General features: G+C 38.5%; 1 protein-coding gene across 1 annotated transcript in view; it reads left to right on the forward strand.

The window, feature by feature from the left end:
* The window catches only part of CMC1 (C-X9-C motif containing 1), a 93,264-nt gene extending 77,482 nt beyond the window's left edge, over positions 1-15,782 (forward strand). Inside the window, exons 3-4 of the mRNA XM_045903917.3 lie at positions 12,318-12,408; positions 15,536-15,782. Coding sequence (XP_045759873.1) covers positions 12,318-12,408; positions 15,536-15,656 — 212 coding nt within the window. The 3' untranslated portion in view covers positions 15,657-15,782. The remainder of the gene's footprint in view (positions 1-12,317; positions 12,409-15,535) is intronic.
* Positions 15,783-18,376: the final 2,594 nt, after the last annotated feature.

Raw genomic sequence — 18,376 nt, forward strand, 5'->3', positions numbered from 1 at the left:
GCTAACTGGCCTGGGTTTAGTTTACTCTGGGACCATGGAAATCACAGCTAGATGTGGAGATTTCTCTTACGTTCTTATTGTGGAAGGAGTAAGTGGGATTCAGTAGTAGTTACGCAAGTATTTTTCCGGAACTAGAGGAGGCCTGGTTCTAGGCTAGTCTGTGCCAGGCTCTGTGGTCTTAGAAATATGACATAACCTAAAGGTCTGTTTCCTCATCTGGTAAATGAAGATAATAATAGTGCTTCTCTGATAGTGCTTTTATAAAATTCAAGTGAGCTAATGTACTCAGTATAGTATCTGGTACATAATAAATGCTCAGTATATTTTAGTTGCCATTATCATTTTGTTCTTATTGTTATTATTAACACCTAAAAACCTTGAAAGGAATTACAAAGTTACCTGGGAAAATGGAAAAACAAACCAACAGAACAGCCACCTGAAATCAGTTTCTTCTAATGGAGAAATGAGTTAAGAACTATTTTGGGGCACCTAGGTGGCTCAGTCAGTTAAGCATGTGACTCTTGATTTCGGCCCAGGTCATATTCTCGGGGTGGTGGGATCGAGCCCCGTGTCGGGCTCTGCACTCAGTATGGAGTCTGCTTGAGATTCTCTCTCTCCCTCTCCCTCTGCTCCCCACCCCCTGCTGGCACAGTCTTTCTCAAAATAAATAAATAAATAAATGAAATCTTTTTAAAAAGGAACCATTTTATTTACTTATTTTTTACAGCGTTATGCATATTTTATTTTTTAATTATAATTTTTAAAATTTTAATTCCAGTATAGCTAACATACAGTGTTCTATTGATGTCAGTTGTACAGTATAGCGATGCAGCAATTCTCTACGTTACTCTGTACTTGTCACGAGAAGTGTACTCTTAATGCCTTCACCTATTTCAACCATCCCCCTACCCACCTCCCCTCTGATAGTCATCTGTTGGTTCTCTATAGTTAAGTCTGCTTTTGGTTTGTCTCATTTTACCTTTTGTTCATTTGTTTGGTTTCTCAAATACCACATATGAGTGAAATTGTATGGTATTTTTCTTTCTCTGACTTATTTTGCTTAGCATTATACTCTAGAGCCATCTGTGTTGTTGCAAATGGCAAGATTTCATTCTTTTTCATGGCTGAATAATACTCGAGTGTGTGTGTGTGTGTGTGTGTACCCCATATCTTCTTTATCCATTCATCTCTCCATGGACACTTGGGCTGCTTCCATAATTTGGCTATTGTAAATAATGCAACAAACACAGGGGTGCAGGTATGCCTTTGAATTAGTGTTTATGTAGGTTTTGGGTAAGTACCCAGTAGTGCAGTCATGGATCATATGGGGTTTTTCTATTTTTAATTTTCTGAGGAACTTCGATACTGTTTTCTACAGTGGCTGCAAACTGGTGCAGCCAGCATTTTTAATTGGATTATTTGGGTTTTGTTGGTGTTAAGTTGTAGAAGTTCTTTATATATTTTGGATACTAAACCCTTACTGGATATATCACTTGCACATATCATCTCCCATTCAGAAAGTTGTTTTTTAGTTTTGTTGATTGTTCCCTTTCCTATGCAGAAGCTTGTTATTTTGATGTAGTCTCAGGAGTTTATTTTTGGTTTTATTTCCCTTGCCTCAGGGAGACCTATCTAGAAAAATGTAGCTACAACTGCTGTCAGAGAAATGCTTCTAGGATTTTTATGGTTTCAGGTCTCACATTTAGGTCTTTAATCCATTTTGAGTTTATGTGTATGGTGTGAGAAAGTGGTACAGTTTCATTCTTTTGCATGTTGCTGTCCAGTTTTCCCAACACCACTTGTTAAAGAGACTCTCTTTTTCCCATTGCATATTCTTTCCTGCTTTGTCGAAGATGAATTGACCATATAAATGTGGGTTTATTTCTGGACTTTCTGTTCTGTCCCATTGGTCAATGTGTTTATTTTTGTGCCAGTACCATACTGTTTTGATTATGACAGCTTTGTAGTATAAATTGAAACCTGGCATTGTGATTGCTCCAGTTTTGTTTTTCTTTTCCAAAATTGCTTTGGCTGTTCAAGGTCTTTTGTGGTTCCGTACAAATCTTCGGATTTGTTCGTTGTAGTTCTGTGAAAAAAAGCTGTTGGTGTTTTGATAGGGATTGCATTAAATCTGTAGATGGCATTGAGTAACAATATTTGTTCTTCCAGTCCATGAGCATGGAAGGTCTTTCCATTTGTTTCTGTCTTCTTCAGTTTCTTTCATCTCAGTGTTTTATAGTTTTCAGAGTACAAGTCTTTGACTGCCTTGGTTAAGTTTATTCCTAGGAATTTTCTTATTTTTGGTGCAGTTGTGAATGGGATTGTTTTCCTGATTTCTCTTTCTGTTGCTTCATTATTAGTGTATAGAAATGCAACAGATTTCTGTATATTGATTTTGTGTCCTGTGACCTGTGTGAATTCAGATACCAGTTCTAGTAGATTTTTGGTAGAGTATTTAGCGTTTTCTATATACAGTATCATGTCATCTACAAATAGTAAAAGTTATACTTCTTCCTTACCAATTTGAATGCCTTCTTTTCCTTTTTCTTATTTGATCGCTGCAGATAGGACTTCTAGTACTGTGTTGAATAAAAGTGGTGAGAGTGAATTCCAGATCTTAGGGGAGATCTCAGTTTTTCACTATTGATTAAGGTAGTAGCTGTAGATTTTTCACAGATGGCCTTTATAATATTGATGTATGTTCTCTCTCTACTTTGTTGAGGGTTTTTATCATGAATGGATATTGTACTTTGTCAAGTGCTTTTTCTGCATCTATTGAGACGATCATGTGGCTTTAATCTTTTCTCCTGTTGATATGATGTATCACATTGATTGATTTGGGAATATAGAATCACCCTTGCATCCCATGAAGAAATCCCACTTGATTGTGGTGATTTTTTAAATGTATTGTTGGATTCAGTTTGTTAATATTTTGTTGAGCATTTTTCCATCTATGTTCATCAGCAATATTGGCCTATAGTTCCCTTCTTTTTGTAATGTCTTTATCTGGTTTTGGTATCAGTGTAATGCTGGCTTCATAGAATTAATTTGGAAGCTTTCCTTCCTCTTGTATTTTTTGGAATAGTTTGAGAAGAATAGGTATTAACTCTTTAAATATTTGGTAGAATTCACCTGTCAAGCGGTATGGTCCTGGATTTTTGTTTATTGGGAGTTTTTTGATTACTGATTCAATTTCATTGCTGGTAATCAATCTGTTGAAATTTTCTATTTCTCCCTGGTTCAGTTTTGGTAGTTTATATGTTTCTAGGAGTTTCTCTATTTCTTCTAGGTTGTCCAGTTTGTTGGCATATAATTTTTCATAATATTCTCATAGTTATTTGTATTCCTGTGCTGTTGGTTATTATTTCTCCTCTTTCAATTTCTGATTTTGTTTAAGTCTTTTCTCTCTCTCTCTCTATGAATCTGGAGAAAGGTATCAGTTTTATTGATCTTTTCAAAGAACCACCTACTGGTTTCATTGATCTGTTCTATTGTTCTTTGTTTTGTTTTGTTTTTTAGTTTCTATTTCATTTGTTTGTGCTCTAATCTTTATCATATCTTCCCTTCTACTGGTTTGGGGTTTTGTTTGTTCTTTTTCTAGTTCCTTGAGGTGTAGGGTTAAGTTGTTGATTGGAGATTTTTCTTGCTTCTTGAGGTAGGACTGTATTACTATAAACTTCCCTCTTAGGACCACTTTTGCTGCACCCTAAAGATTTTGAACCATTTGTTGTCATTTTCATTTGTCTCCATGTATTTTTTTTATTTCTTCTTTGATTCCTTGGTTGACCCATTCATTGTTTAGTAACATGTTATTTAAGCTGCATGTATTTACGCTCTTTTCCAGATTTTTTTCTTGAAGTTTGTTTCTAGTTTCATAACATTGTGGTCAGAAAAGATGCATGGTATGACTTCAGTCTTTTTGAATTTGTTGAGACTTGTTTTGTGGCCTAATATTTGATCTATTCTGGAGAATGTTCCATGTGCACTTGAAAACAATGTGTATTCTGATGTTTTAGGATGTTTTAGGATGGAATGTTCTGAATATATCTGTTAAATCCATTTGGTCCAATGTATCATTCAAAGCCACTGTTTCCTTGTTGATTTTCTGTTTTGATGATCTGCCCATTGATGCAAGTTGGGCATGAAAATCCCTTGCTCCTATTATATTATATTTACTATTGATTACTTCCCTTCTGTTTGTTATTAACCTTTTTTATGTATTTTTATGTATTTCTGTGCTCTGATGTTAAAATTGTCATATCTTCTTGTTGAATTGTCCCCTTTATGATTTTATAGTGTCCTTTTTGTCTCTTGTTACGATGTTTGTTTTAATGTCTGTTTTGTCTGATGGAAGTATTGGTACCCTGGCTTCTTTTCCCATCTGTTTGCATGATAAATGTTTCTCTGTCTCTTCACTTTCAACTGCAGGTTTCTTTAGGTCTGAAATGAGTCTCTTGTAGGCAGCATATAGATGGGTCTTGTTTTTTTTTTTTATCCATTCCATCACCCTCTCTCTTTGTTTGGAGGCTTTAGCCCATTTACATTCAAAGTAATTATTGATAGGTAGATACTTACTGCCATTTTTCTTTCATGGTTGTTTTTGTAGTTCTCTGTTCCTTTCTTCCCTTGCTCTCTTCTCTCACGATTATTTGGCTTTCTTTAGTGATATACTTGAATTCCTCTCTATTTTTTGCATATCTACTACTGGTTTTTGATTTTCGGGTTTGTTTATAACATCTTCTGCATATAGTAGTCTATATTAATTTGATGATCGCTTAAGTTTGAATCCATTCTTTATGCCTCTCCCCTCCGTGTTTAGGTATGTGATTTCACATTTTACACCCTTTTATTTTGTCCCTTGAGTGATTTTGACATATAAACATACTTTTACTGCTTTGGTGCTCTCTACTTTCCTTATTCCTGCTTATGGTCTTTCCTTTTCCCTCAGAGAGTCCCCTTTAACATATCTTGTAGGGCTGGTTTAGTGATGAATTCCTTTAGCCTTTGTTTGTCTGGGAAACTCTTTATCTCTTCTTCTATTCTGACTGATAGCCATGCTGGATAGAGTAATCTTGGCTGCAGATTTTTTTTTCTTTTCAGCACTTTGAATATATCATGCCACTTTTTTTTCTGGCCTGTAAAGTTTCTGCTGAAAAATCAGCTGATAGTCTTAAGAGGTTGCCCTTGTATGTAACTCTTTTGTTTTCTCTTGGTGCTTTTAAAATTATCACTACTTCTTGCCATTTTAATTATTCTGTGTCTTGGTATGGACTTCCTTGGGTTAATTTTGTTTGGGGCATTCTGTGCCTCCTCAATCTTGATTTCTGTTTCCTTGCCCAGATTTGAGAAGTTTTCAGCTATTATATCTTCAAGTATATAGTTGCCTCCTTTCCCTTCTCTTACCCTTCTGGTATCCCTATAATGTGGATGTTATTATGCTTGATGGTGTCCCTGAGTTCCCTAGATCTATTTTTATACTTTTTTTTTTTTTTTGTCACTCACCTACTCAGCTTGATTACTTTCCATTACTCTGTACTCTAGGTCACTGATTTGTTCTTTTGCTTCTTCTAGTCCACTATTCCATCTGGTGTATTTTTAATTTATTGAGTTCTTCTTCTATGAATTTTTCTTTTTTATGTTTTCTGTCTCTTTGTTAAGGGTCTCACTGTCCAGTGATTTACCTTTATGATTTATTACTTTATTTTTTTAGGCTTTTATTTATTTATTTATTTGACAGGTAGAGAGCACAAGCAGGGGGAGTGACAGGCAGAGGGAGAGGGAGAAGGCTCCCCACTGAGCAGAGAGCCTGATGTGGGGCTTGATCCTAGTAGGACCCTGGGATCATGACCTGAGCAAAAGGCAGACATTTAACGAACTGAGCCATCAGATGCCCTATGATTTATTGCTTTAAATTCTGTATCAGGCATATTACTTCTCTCCATTTTGCTTAGGTCTCTTGCTGTGATTTTGTTCTGTGCATTCATACGAGACATTTTCCTCTGTCCTCAATTTGTCTAACTCCATGTCTGTTTTTGTGTGTTGGGAAGTCAGCTACGTTTCCAGCTCTTAAAAGTAGTGGCCTAATGAAGAAGAGGTCCTGTAGTGCCCTCAGTCAGTGTCCCCTGTTCACCAGAACCTGGTACTTCAGGGGTGTCTTCTATGTGTGTTGCATTCACCCTGGTGTCATGGTTTGGCTCCTTCCTTCAGTCCAGTTGTCTACAGTGGCTCTCTGCCTGTTGTGGGCAGTGTTTGGTTCCTGTGGTGTTAGTGGACCAGTCAGGGGCCACCTTGGGCTTGAGTTGAGTTAGACTAGAGGGCAGTAGCACCAAACTGCAGGGCACTTTCCCTGTGTTGTCCCTTGAGAAACTTTCATTGGTGGGCATAACCTGCAGTCAGACTCCTGTCTGCCCCCACACACTGCTGGAGTTGCATTTGGACTAGTGTGTGTGGTTATCTTCCCTTCTCTCCAGGGCAGGAGTCACTTTGGAGTGGCGCTGGTCCCTGTCATGGCTGCTTGCACACTGCCAGGCTTGTGGTTCTGCTTTGGATGGGCTCTGGTCAAGAGTGTATTGGAGCGGGCAGCTCTGTAGAAGCTCATTGTAGTGGGAGGTGCAGTGTTAGCAACATTTGCAGGTAGGGGATGGCACACTGTTAGCAAGTCAGGTGGCAAGGGTTGGTGCCAGGCTGGTTCCCGCAGGTAGCTGTGTGTATATGCTAGGAGACAGGGAAGAGAAATGGTGCTTGCCAGTTCCTTTGTCCCTGGAGGAGTCCCCCAGTGATCCTTGTCCCTCCAGGATGAGCTCTGAGATGACTAAAATAACTCTTCCTTCTCTGTGCCCCAGACGTTTTTTCAAACTTCTACTTCCATGCTGCATCTCTGAAGGCTGTTTGTTGTGCTGTCTCTTTTAAGGATGGGGACTCAGTTTCCTCTTGTCCTCCCAGCTCTCCAAGAACTTAAGTCCACTGATACTTAGTGTTGCCAGTGTTAAGCTCTGCTGATTGTAAGCTCACGAAATTTGACCCCTTTGGTGTTCAAAGCCAAATGTTATGGGGATTTGTCTTTCCCATGTGGGCTCTCCAGTGTGAGAGTCTGTTTCTCTTTCCTCTCCACACACCTTCCATCCCTCCCCATCATGTCTCCACCCTTCCTACTCTCTTTGAGGTGCCCTCTTCTCTACATTTCAAAGCGGGGTTTGCTTTGCCAGTCTTGGGTCACTTTCTGGGTTATTTATACTGATGTGAGTGTTATCTAGTTGTATCATGGGACAAGGTGAGCTTAGAGTCTTCATACTTTGCAGTCTTCTCCAGAAAATCTCCAAAAACCATTTTAGAACCTGCCCAATATTAATGTATCATTGCCCTTTGGTTTTCCATAAGTAGAAGTCATCTGTGTTCCAAGTGCTACATACTAAATGCTCTTTGTCAGAGTCACATGTTATTCCCCTTTATGTTCTAACAAATGGAGATAATGAATCTGAGTATCCCCCTCAAGCTTTTTAATTTATTTTAAATATCAGATTTTTGCAAATATCTTCTCACATTCAATAGGTTGCCTTTTCATTCTGTTGATGGTTTCCTTTGCTGTGCAAACGCTTTTTATTTTGATGTAGTCCCAGTAGTTTATTTTTGCTTTTGTTTCCCTTGCCTCAGGAGACATATCTAAAAAAAAAATGTTCCCAAGGCTGATGTCAGAGATTACTGCTAATGTTTTCTTCTAGGAGTTTTATATAGTTTCATGGTTTCAGGTCTCACATTTAGGTCTTTGATCCATTTTGAATTTATTTTTGTGTATGGTGTAAGACAGTGGTCCAGTTTCATTCTTTTGCATGTAGCTATCAAGTTTTCCCAGCACCATTTGTTGAAGAGATTGTCTTTTCCCCATTGCATGTTCTTGCCTCCTTTGTCACAGATTAATTACTCCTATAAGTGTGGGTTTATTTCTTTGCTTTCTATTCTGTTTAATTGATCTTTGTGTCTGTTTTTGTGCCAGTACCGTACTGTTTTGATTATTATAGCTTTATACTATATCTTGAAATCTGGGATTGTGATCTAGCTTTGTTCTTCTTTCTCAAGATTGCTTTGGCTATTCAGGTTCTTTTGTGGTTCCAAATCAATTTTAGGATTTTTTGTTCCAGTTCTGTGAAAAATGCTATTGGTATTTTAGTAGGGATTACTTTGAATCTGTAGGTCTCTGTGTAGTATGGGCATTTTAACAATATTTGTTCTTCCAATCCATGAGCATGGAATATCTTTCCATTGGTTTGTGTTGTCTTCAATTTCTTTCATCAGGGTTTTATAGTTTTCAGGGTATAGGTCTTTCACCTCCTTAGTTAAGTTTATTCCTACATATTTTATTCCCTTTGGTGCAATTTTAAGTGGAATTGTTTTAATTTCTCTTTCTGTTACATCATTATCACTGGATAGAAACACAGCCAATTTCTGTGTATTAGTTTTGTATCCTGCAAGTTTATGGAATTCATTTATCAATTCTAATAGTTCTTCAGTGGAGTATTTAAGGTCTTCTACATATCGTACCATGTCATCTGCAAATAGTGACAGTTTTATTTTTTCTTTCCAATTTGGATGCCTTTTATTTCTTTTTCTTGTCTAATTACTACAGCTGGGACTTCCAGTACTATGTTGAATAAAAGCAGTGAGAGTGGACATCCTTGTCTTGTTCCTGATTTTTAGGAAAAGGTCTCAGTTTTTCACTATTGAGTATGATATTAGCTGTGGGTTTTTCATATATGACCTTTATTTTGTTGAAGTATGTTCCCTCTGAACCTAGTTTGTTCTTGCATTTTGTCAAATGCTTTTTCTGCATCTGTTGAGATGATCAAGTGGTTTTTAATCCCTTTGTCTTGTTAATGTGATGTATCACATTGATTGGTTTGTGAATAATGAGCCACTCTTGTATCCCTGGAGTAAATCCCACTATTGTTGAAATAAGTTTTCTTATATTTTGTTGAGGATTTAAGCATCTGTGTTCATCAGAGACATTGGCCTATAGTTTTCCTTTTTTGTAGTGTCTTTATCTGGTTTTGGTATCAGGGTGATACTGAACTTGTACAATGAATTTAGAAGTTTTCTTTCCTCTTCTATTTTTTGGAATAGTTTGAGAAGAATAGGTACCATGTTCTTGACGTCTTAGAGAAAAAAAGTCTTGAATGTTATCTTTAAGTACATTTCTTTAAATTTTGAAATAACTTTTTAAGCTCTCTGTTCTTACTGTTTATTGATATTCATTTGTATTTCCTTAAGATATGCTTAAATGCATGAAATTTTGTTTTCATAATCTTTAATGGTAATTAATATTAAATTATATATAGACATATAAGCTTTATAACGTTTAACATTGAAAGACAAAGACTTTATATGGATTTCTTAGAATACCACTTTAGAAATCAGTTGGCAGTATTAGCAACATCATTATTACATGAATGTATGCTAATGTGGTATGAAAGCAAGATCCTCATTAAAATCTTGTAGCTAAACAAGTAACAAAAACCTTACAAACAGCTTGAGGCTTTAGGCCAGTCACGGTTATTCCAAGAGATTTGGACAAGTGTGAAAATATACAGACTGTGCCTTTATTGTGGTCAGAACACGTAAATGCTATCTTGCATCAGTTCCCTACTGAGAATATTTTTATTCATATTAGGGAAAACGGATCTGAAAATAATGCAGTGTGTAAGCATTCTGTTGTGAATCTATCAATTGTATTGGGTTTATTAAACTTGGAAAGTAGACTTTTGATAATAGCCATTGTGTTTGTGCTCTCCAGGAAAGGAGGGTTTTGATCACCTAGCACATTTTCATTAGGCAAATTCATGATGCTAATGATCTTTCTTCTAGACACTATCTGAGCATGGACTGGTCTGCTGTAGGTCTAGTGAGATTAAAGTTTGGGTGATGCAGAGCAGTCAGCCCATGGTTCGTCACCACTATGGAATATGGCAGTTCCCTTAAAGAAGCCCTTCGCCAGATTTAGTCACTTCTGGGTTAACTTTACGTACATATTCCCTTTGAGGATTTGCCAGGTCTTTTTTTTTTTTTTTTTTTAAGATTTTATTTATTTATTTGAGAGAAAGCACGAGCACAAGTTGGGGGGAGAGGCAAAGGGAGAGGGAGAAGCAGACTCCCTGCTGAGCAGGAAGCCCAGTGTGGGGCTCTAACCCAGGACCCTGAGATCATGACCTTAGCTGAAGGTAGATGCTTAACCAACTGAGCCATCCAGGTGCCCCACAAACCGGGTTCCCAGGTCTTAATTCTTACTTAGCATCATAACCATTGCTTGTTGAAAAGTAGATCTTAATACCATGCTTTAAGTAGAAAAATTCACATGTAGGAATGCTAATGACATTTCGGAGTGAAAGTTAATGGACTTTTTGATAGCCATGTAGCTACCCCTTAGGATCTCCCCTGATAATGAGCTGATTGTAAGTCTGTTCTGCCTTTTTGAGTCGGAGGGAGTCCTTAGTTAGAGGGCACAAAGGAAATTCCCTCGGTCTGATTTGGCTCATGAGCCTAGCTCATGTGCACAGAGTGGAACAGAATATTTGTAATTGAAGCAAAAAAGATACCTGACTGGGTTCAGGGGTCAGAGAGCAGCGGTGGGACTGCCGGGACTGGAGAACAAGCAGCTAAAGGAAGCGAGTCCTGGGTGTGTCTTTGATGTGGAGTATTATTGCATGTCATCCACTTTCATGTGATCACACACATTAAACTGTTTGAATTAAAGTCATTGCCTGCATCTTTTGTCCTTGTTCCTGTTCTACCACTTCTCCTTCAGAGTATGCTCTGACGCTTCAGGTAGATACAGATGTCTGTGCTGTGGGGCTCTTGGCCCAGCAAAGCCCTGCTCCTGAGGTTGTTTATGCATTTACTAAATCTCAGTCATTTCCAGTTTGCTTGGGTTTAAAACTATTTTTGTTACATATTTTGTAATATGGAGACCCCTGAATTAATCTGCATGCTTTAAGATAATTATAAATTAGGGCGCCTGGGTGGCTCAGTTGGTTGGGAGACTGCCTTTGGCTCAGGTCATGATCCTGGAGTCCCGGGATCAAGTCCCGCATCGGGCTCCCTGCTCGGCGGGGAGTCTGCTTCTCCCTCTGACCCTCCTCCCTCTCATGCTCTCTGTCTCTCATTCTCTCTGTTTCAAATAAATAAATAAAATCTTTAAAAAAAAAAAAAAAGATAATTATAAATTATATTCTTTAGTAACTAGAAGGGTAGTAGCTCAAGAAAAGAGGGAAATCTTGATAATTTTGTATTAAAGGAGTTATAAAAGATACTCAGAAAACACTGTTTTACCTACAGCTTCTGTGTGAGGATGATATCATATTGAAGTCTGACGTGGAAATGGTTCGTTACTTACAGCAGACTGGAGATGGCAGAGCTGAAACTAGAGTAGCCAGTGGACAAGAGGAAGGACGGAATAGTTAGGAGAGTAGCTGCAGCAAAGCACACTGTCCTGTGGGCTAGGCAGGACCGAGTCTGACTTTCCAAAGCAAACTGGATTATGGTGCCAGGTTTCTCAGAGTTGGGAGTGCTGAGAAGGCAGGATACCAAGGGATCAGTACAATTTAAAAGGCAAACTACCAGAATGGAAATTAGACAGAAAGCTGTTTTCAGGGACATCAAAGAGTTGCCTTGGGAAAGGAATGGGAACTCTGTTATCAGGTGTGAAGGCCCTTTGGCAGGGTTGTCTTAAAGCGGGTGCCTTGATGCCCTCAGGTGACCTGCAGAGACTAGACGCCAGAGGCCCGTGTCTGGAAACATCTCCCCTTTTACTCTCACTCATTTCTTGTAAAGGATACCCTTCTTCTCTTAGGAATCGTCCTTATTCTCCCCATCCCTTCTATCCCCATGAGGCCTCCTCAGAGGTCCTCTCTCCCCCCTTTCAGAGTTCATCCTTTATTTCTGCAAAGTTAATGGCACTCATCCTGTTCTGCCTTTTATTTGTGTGCATGTCTTTTGTGGAGCGTGTACTATATGCTAAGCATAATCTGGGTAATAGATGTTAAATGGATGAGTATTTTAGAGCTGTTAAAAATTAGTAGGAGTGACTGGGTGGCACAGTCAGTTGATAGCCAGCTGACTCTTGGGTTCGGTTCAGATCATGATCTCGGGGTCATGGGATCGAGCCCTGCGTCGGCCTCTGTGCTCAGCACGGAATCTGCTTGGGACTCTCTCTCCCTCTCCCTCTGCCCCTCAGCCCCACGCACGTGCTCGCTCGCTCTCTCTTTCTCAAATCTTTAAAAAATTTTTTTGATGTAACTGCAAGTCATTTTTTTCTTTCTAAACTTTTTCAGATTTTACCAAATGTTGCAAGGACTCTGGAATCCTTATGGTAGTAAAATGCCGGAAAGAAAATTCTGCATTGAAAGAATGTCTGACTGCTCAGTAAGTAGTCACCACACTGTGCTTCTCTCTCTGTGTGTGTATGTGTGTAATATATGTAGCAGGTAAGAGTATGTTACTAAACTCATTACACGTAATAGATTCTATACTTTGCCCCATCAAACCTTTGATATTGTTAGCTCAATCTGAGATTTCAGTTTGTTAAATATTAAGCAACATATTTATGAAAGGTCTTGTCAAGTTACATGGGTCAGCATTGTATCTGATTAAATATATGAGGTCAGCAAACAAAAATACAGGATTTTTCATATGACTTAGCAAATTCCTTTTCATGAACAGGTTGATCTGTAGAATATATTATAGATGGACTTACATTTGTCTCTCTTAATGAAAAGTTACTGAATTAGATGATTTGTCCACCTTGTGATTTGGGGATTAATATAATTTAACTTGTGGGAAAGTTGTAATAAATCAAATAAAGGATACAAAGGTAAATTTAGATTTTTGAAGTTAATCAATTTTAAAATAATTCTTAAATATGTTCACTGACATTTAGTTGAATATCAAAATAAAAATTTGCAAAGTTCTTTGAATGCAAGTGCTTTCTTTTTTTCAAAGACTTTAATTTGTAGAGAGAGAGAGCACGAGCAGGCGTAGGGGCAGAGGGAGAAGGAAAGAATCTCAAGCTGACTCCATGCTGAGCTCGGAGCCTGATGTGGGGCTCGGTCTCATGATCCTGAGATCATGACCTGAGCCACCCAAGAGCCACCCAAGGATGCAGAAGGGTATCCTTTACAATGCTTTCTGTTGTATCTCCTCACACATTTTATTGTCTGCGTTATTGATAGTATTGCAGAATACGTTAGTATTGTTAAGTGATAGTTGTGAGGTCTTAGTTTTGGTTATCCCTTATTTCCTTCTGTACTTCTCTAGCCTGTGAAACATATAGGTCAGCATGGTTTGATGCCTCCTTAGGGAATTATATAAAAAGAAGTGATTATCTGAATCAAATATTAGTTTTCGGTTTTGATAGCAAATAATGTACATATGTATTTAAATTTACTAACTTATTTTAGAATTCTGTAGTTAGGAGACTTGAGAAGTTAAATTAATCTCTGCATTTATGGATGAGGAAACACCCTTATTTATGGGCCAGGACCTGCCCTAAGCATTTCATCATAGAGTCAGCGTTCTTCTCTGACTTGTTTTTCTTCCAATTCTATTCCCTCATGCTCCCAAGAGATGTGTAATGAATAAATGAACCTGTTAAACTTCTTTGTGACTGAATTTAAATTTTTATATATTAAAGGCATTTAACACCTCAGTTTTAGCCATCATAATAACTTGTTCTTAGTTTGCCATATTATCCCTCCCATGGGCATCATTGGAGCAGAGGGTCAGGAGTGACAGCTGTGGAGAGGGCAGCCTGGGCTTACCTTCTGGATCAGCCAGAGCTTAGCTAGCGGTGCGGCCTCAGGCAAGTTCCTCACAGAAGACGGGAAAATTATTCCTCACGGAGTGGTTGTGAGGGACTGTACGTAAACTCATTACAACAGTGCGAGGCACATAGTAGGTAGTCCATAAATGGTAGCTCTTTAAAATTGTATTTGTTAGCTTTTGTTACCTGAATATTAATCATTAAGAATCCTTCCATCTTTTACCCCTGGAAATAGAGAACTTCTATTTTGCGGGAAGGGGCCGGGAAGGGTTGGAGGAGGCTGCTTCTGTTTAGGAGAGAGAGAGAAACAGTGAGGGAAACAGAGGGTTGTGACATTTGCTGAAAGTAATGGAGTTAAGGATTTTACTTGACCTTAAGCTTTACTACTGACATTGCATGAAGTTAACCACTGCCCTCTCATCTCTTCATAGTGACGTCTTGAAACATGAATGCTTGTTCTCTTTTATCTCTGTCTCATCTTCATTCCGTAGTAAAAGGCAGTCTCACTTCTGCCCCCCTTCCACTGAGACTGCTCCTCCTCAAGTTTCTAGTGGGTTCCAGATAGCCAAATGCAGTGAATTGCTTTTCATTCTTTTTTCTTGGCTTCCCTCCAGAAATTCCTTAAAGTTCCCTTCTATCTGGCTTCCCTTATACTCTTTCCTGTTCCCCCAATATCTTATTCTTCTCGGCATTTTCTTCCCTAACCGATTCCTTGAAGTGGGTTCCCGGTTCTCTCCTCACGCTTATGTCTGTGAAAGCTGTTTGCACCCATGCATTCAGTTACTTCCTATAGGTCATGACATTGCACTCTTCAGATCCAAAACTGAACTCTTCCTTTTCCTCCTCCTGCATCATGCGTCTAGAATTTAGAATCTTGTCTCCTCTCAATGGTAATTTCCTATTGATTTTATTACCTAAATCTCCCCCAGATGCATTTTGTCCTTTTAATCCCAACTTCTCCTGTTAGTTTAGGCCCTCATCATTCTTTCCTGGATAATTGTGGTAGTTTTCTTACTGGGCATCCTGTGTCTAACCCTGCTGCCCCCTTTTGGCCTGTCACATGCTGTCAGATTCATCTAAGACACAAAACTGATCTTCAGAGTTGCTCTGTTAATATTGTCCCATTGCCTTCAGGATAGATTTCGACTTCTTGGTGTGGCATACAGTGACCTTCATGATGTGGCCCTTGCCCAGTCTAGCTTCATCCCAGGCCCTTTTTCTTACGTGCATAATGTAATCTGCTGTAATGGTACTTATTTACTTGCAGTTCTTCATTTGTTTTTCATCTTTGTGCCTTTTCCAGTGTACATGCAATCTGGATTTCTCTTGTCCTTCAAAGTGCAACTCCTGCACTTCTGCTTGCCATCTCTCCTTTCCCCACTTCTTTCTGAGGTCTCCATGGTGCACTGGGCCATGCCTCCGGGACAGCACTTTGTATACTTCCTTGTTGTGCAGCCTTTACTTACCTGTCCAAGAACACCATGCACTCCTTGAGGATAGGTGCTGTGCTTCTCATTGCTCTATCCTGCCATGCAAAAACAAACCACTAGGTCTTCCCCTTCGCCCTCTTAACCAGTTTGATAGCCTAATGTTTACAATAAATTTATGACCATTTCTTAAAATCTACTTCTAAAGATTGCACCTGATGAAATGTCTGAATATTATTAAAGTAAGCTTATATTGAACACTTGCAGTTTCATTTTTTTTAAAGATTTTTTTTCCTTCTTGTAGTTATAATGATCCAGCCTTTTATGAAGAATGCAAAATGGAATACCTGAAGGAAAGGGAAGAATTCAGAAAAACTGGAATTCCTGCCAAGAAAAGGCTACAGAAACTTCCCACAAGCATGTAGGCAATTACTCAGATACTTAGCTCTGATACTCGTGGAAATCATTATCACCTAAAATAATGGACTCAAAGAAGTGTTTGCTTTATCCTAAATTATGGAAATAATAAAGATTTCCTTTTAAATTTCAAAGTCAAGTTTATCAAATGAGATGGGAGTAGTAAATAGTGAAATGGGATATGGTCCGCCTGTTCGTCATGCATTTTTTTGTAAATTTTTCAACTACAGTTCTGTAACAGATACTGAGTTTTAGGGTTCTATATAGACCTTATATTACTTTCGTCCAGTGGCTAATCATAGGGACCAGAAGTAACCAAAGGAAAGTAGGAATGGACAGCCGTCAAAAGTTAATAACAAGGCAGTATAGCAGAATAGTGATGAATCAGAATCCTTCCTGATTGTGTCACTTACTAGTTATGTAACCATGGAAATAGTTTTCAGTTATTGTGAGGATTATTGCAGGTAAGTAGAGTATGTAGGACACTGCCTCGGATGTGGTAAATGCTCTTTAATGGCTATTGTTAGTAGTAGTAAAGGATTATTTGGAAACAGATGAAGAAAGTACTTACACATGAATTAATTTTACTTACGTATTTGATGGAAAATTTCCTAAAATGAATTATTACATTCCTTGACCTGTTAATTTGGCTACTGAAAAATTTTTTTTTTTTTAAAGATTTTATTTGACAGAGAGAGAGACAGCAAGAGAGGGAACACAAGCAGGGGGAGTGGGAGAGTGAGAAGCAGGCTTCCCGCTGAGCAGGGAGCCCAATGCGGGGCTTGATCCGAGGACCCTGGGATCATGACCTGCGCCGAAGGCAGACACTTAACGACTGAACCACCCAGGCGCCCCGAAAATATTTTAATGATTTCAGGAGCTAATGTAAAAAATTGTCCAAGTACAATAATTTGGTTCGAGTTTGAGCTTTTTTTATATCCAAACTTGCTTTCCTTTTCCTCTGTGAGCTGTTAATTCTTCACTAGAGCCATGGCAACCAGTTTCCAAGTTAAAAAAAAAAAAAATGTATATATATATAGTTTTCATTAAAATCACAAATAGAAATTACTACATACTAGGACAAGATTTAACTTTGACCCCAATCCCATAAAATAGATGAGGTTTTTTTTTTTAAGGACTTAGTTTAAAGCAGATGGGATCCTAAGGAACCAATGTGATGTTCAAGTTCCATACTTTACTCAAGTGAACCGCTCAAAGAACTATTTTACTCTTACTTGAAACCCAAAGAAACCACATTTTCCCAGGCCACAGATCAAAAGGAAGATTACTAGAGCAGATAAAAGCAAAGCAAATATAGAAACCTAGAGACCACATACCATAGGAGTAAACAAGCCTATATTCTTCTGTTGGCCTTTTGGTATTGGTACATTTCCTAGAGCACAGGACCTTAATTTTTATTTTTAATGGTGCAAATGAAGAAAAGGCAGTTGCTTTAAAAAGCTGGTAAAATATATAATCTGTGGCTAATTTATAATTTGGATGAGAATCAGAGGAGCCACCTTCAATTTTATGTGGAAAATTCATTTATGTAGATGTCACTTTCCCCACAGGTGCTGGACAGTAGGTTATATAAATATGTTCATTCTTCTATAATGTCAGAAGCTAATCATTTATCACAGCTTTCAGGATATCCATGCCTAGCCACCACACTTGTCTACTTCTCTGACTAGTACAGCTGCCTCAGTTGTTGTCTTGCTTGCTCATTCATACCTCTGGCTGATACTAGTTCTGTTAAGAAACAGTGTACAGATTTTCTTCCCCTAAAGATTCACCTTGTTGAAGTAGCCTCTCCGGATCAGATGATAGATTTTGTATGATTTGGTCTCAGGTCTTTAAGTCTGAATTCTCCCCTACTTACTTGGTTTTATAATTGTCTCACATAGATATGTCCCCCTGCTCTGCTTAGGAATTAGGTTCCATTTTGGCAGAATCTCCGTTTCCTTTTAGAGAAGATGCAAATTTTATTTTCACTAATGGGAGATCAAGAGGAAGTAAGTGGCTTTTTGTCCTTACCTGTGTTCTCTTTGTTCTGTTATGTAAATGTGAACTGGGTTATAAAAGTCTAAAGATTAAAGAAATTTCCAGGGAAGGCCCTTTGGAGCAAATTTCAAGCAGTATGAAGTCAACATAAAATTTTTCAGCTCATGATCTCAGGGTCCTGGGATCCAGCCCCCCATTGTTGGGCTTGGCGCTCAGTGGGAAGTCTGCTTGAGATTTTCTTTCTCCCCCCACCCCCTCAATTAAATCTTTAAAAAATTTTTTTCCATCTCAAATAAATACCAACTACAGATGGGCCATTCTCTTTTCTCTTTGAATCTTACGTACAACGGAGATGATCATAAAGCACACATTTTTAAATTTGTGGCTGGGTAAAAGAGTTTTGGTTAATTTTTTTTTTTTTTAAGATTTTATTTATTTATTTGAGAGAGAATGAGAGAGAGCGAGTACATGAGAGGGGGGAGGGTCAGAGGGAGAAGCAGGCTCCCCGCCGAGCAGGGGGCCCGATGCGGGACTCGATCCAGGGACTCCAGGATCATGACCTGAGCCGAAGGCAGTCGCTTAACCAACTGAGCCACCCAGGCGCCCCGGTTAATCTTTACTAGAGTCCCACACATCATTTATTTAGCACTTTACCCTGTAAAGAACATACAACCACTGATTTCTAGCATACCTGTTTGATAGCCACCCTCTTGGTCAGATGGAACAA

Source organism: Mirounga angustirostris, unplaced genomic scaffold (assembly GCF_029215605.1).
Source record: "Mirounga angustirostris isolate CCGP_5_RB_7025 unplaced genomic scaffold, mMirAng1.0.hap1 SCAF_1, whole genome shotgun sequence".
Lineage (NCBI taxonomy): Eukaryota > Metazoa > Chordata > Mammalia > Carnivora > Phocidae > Mirounga > Mirounga angustirostris.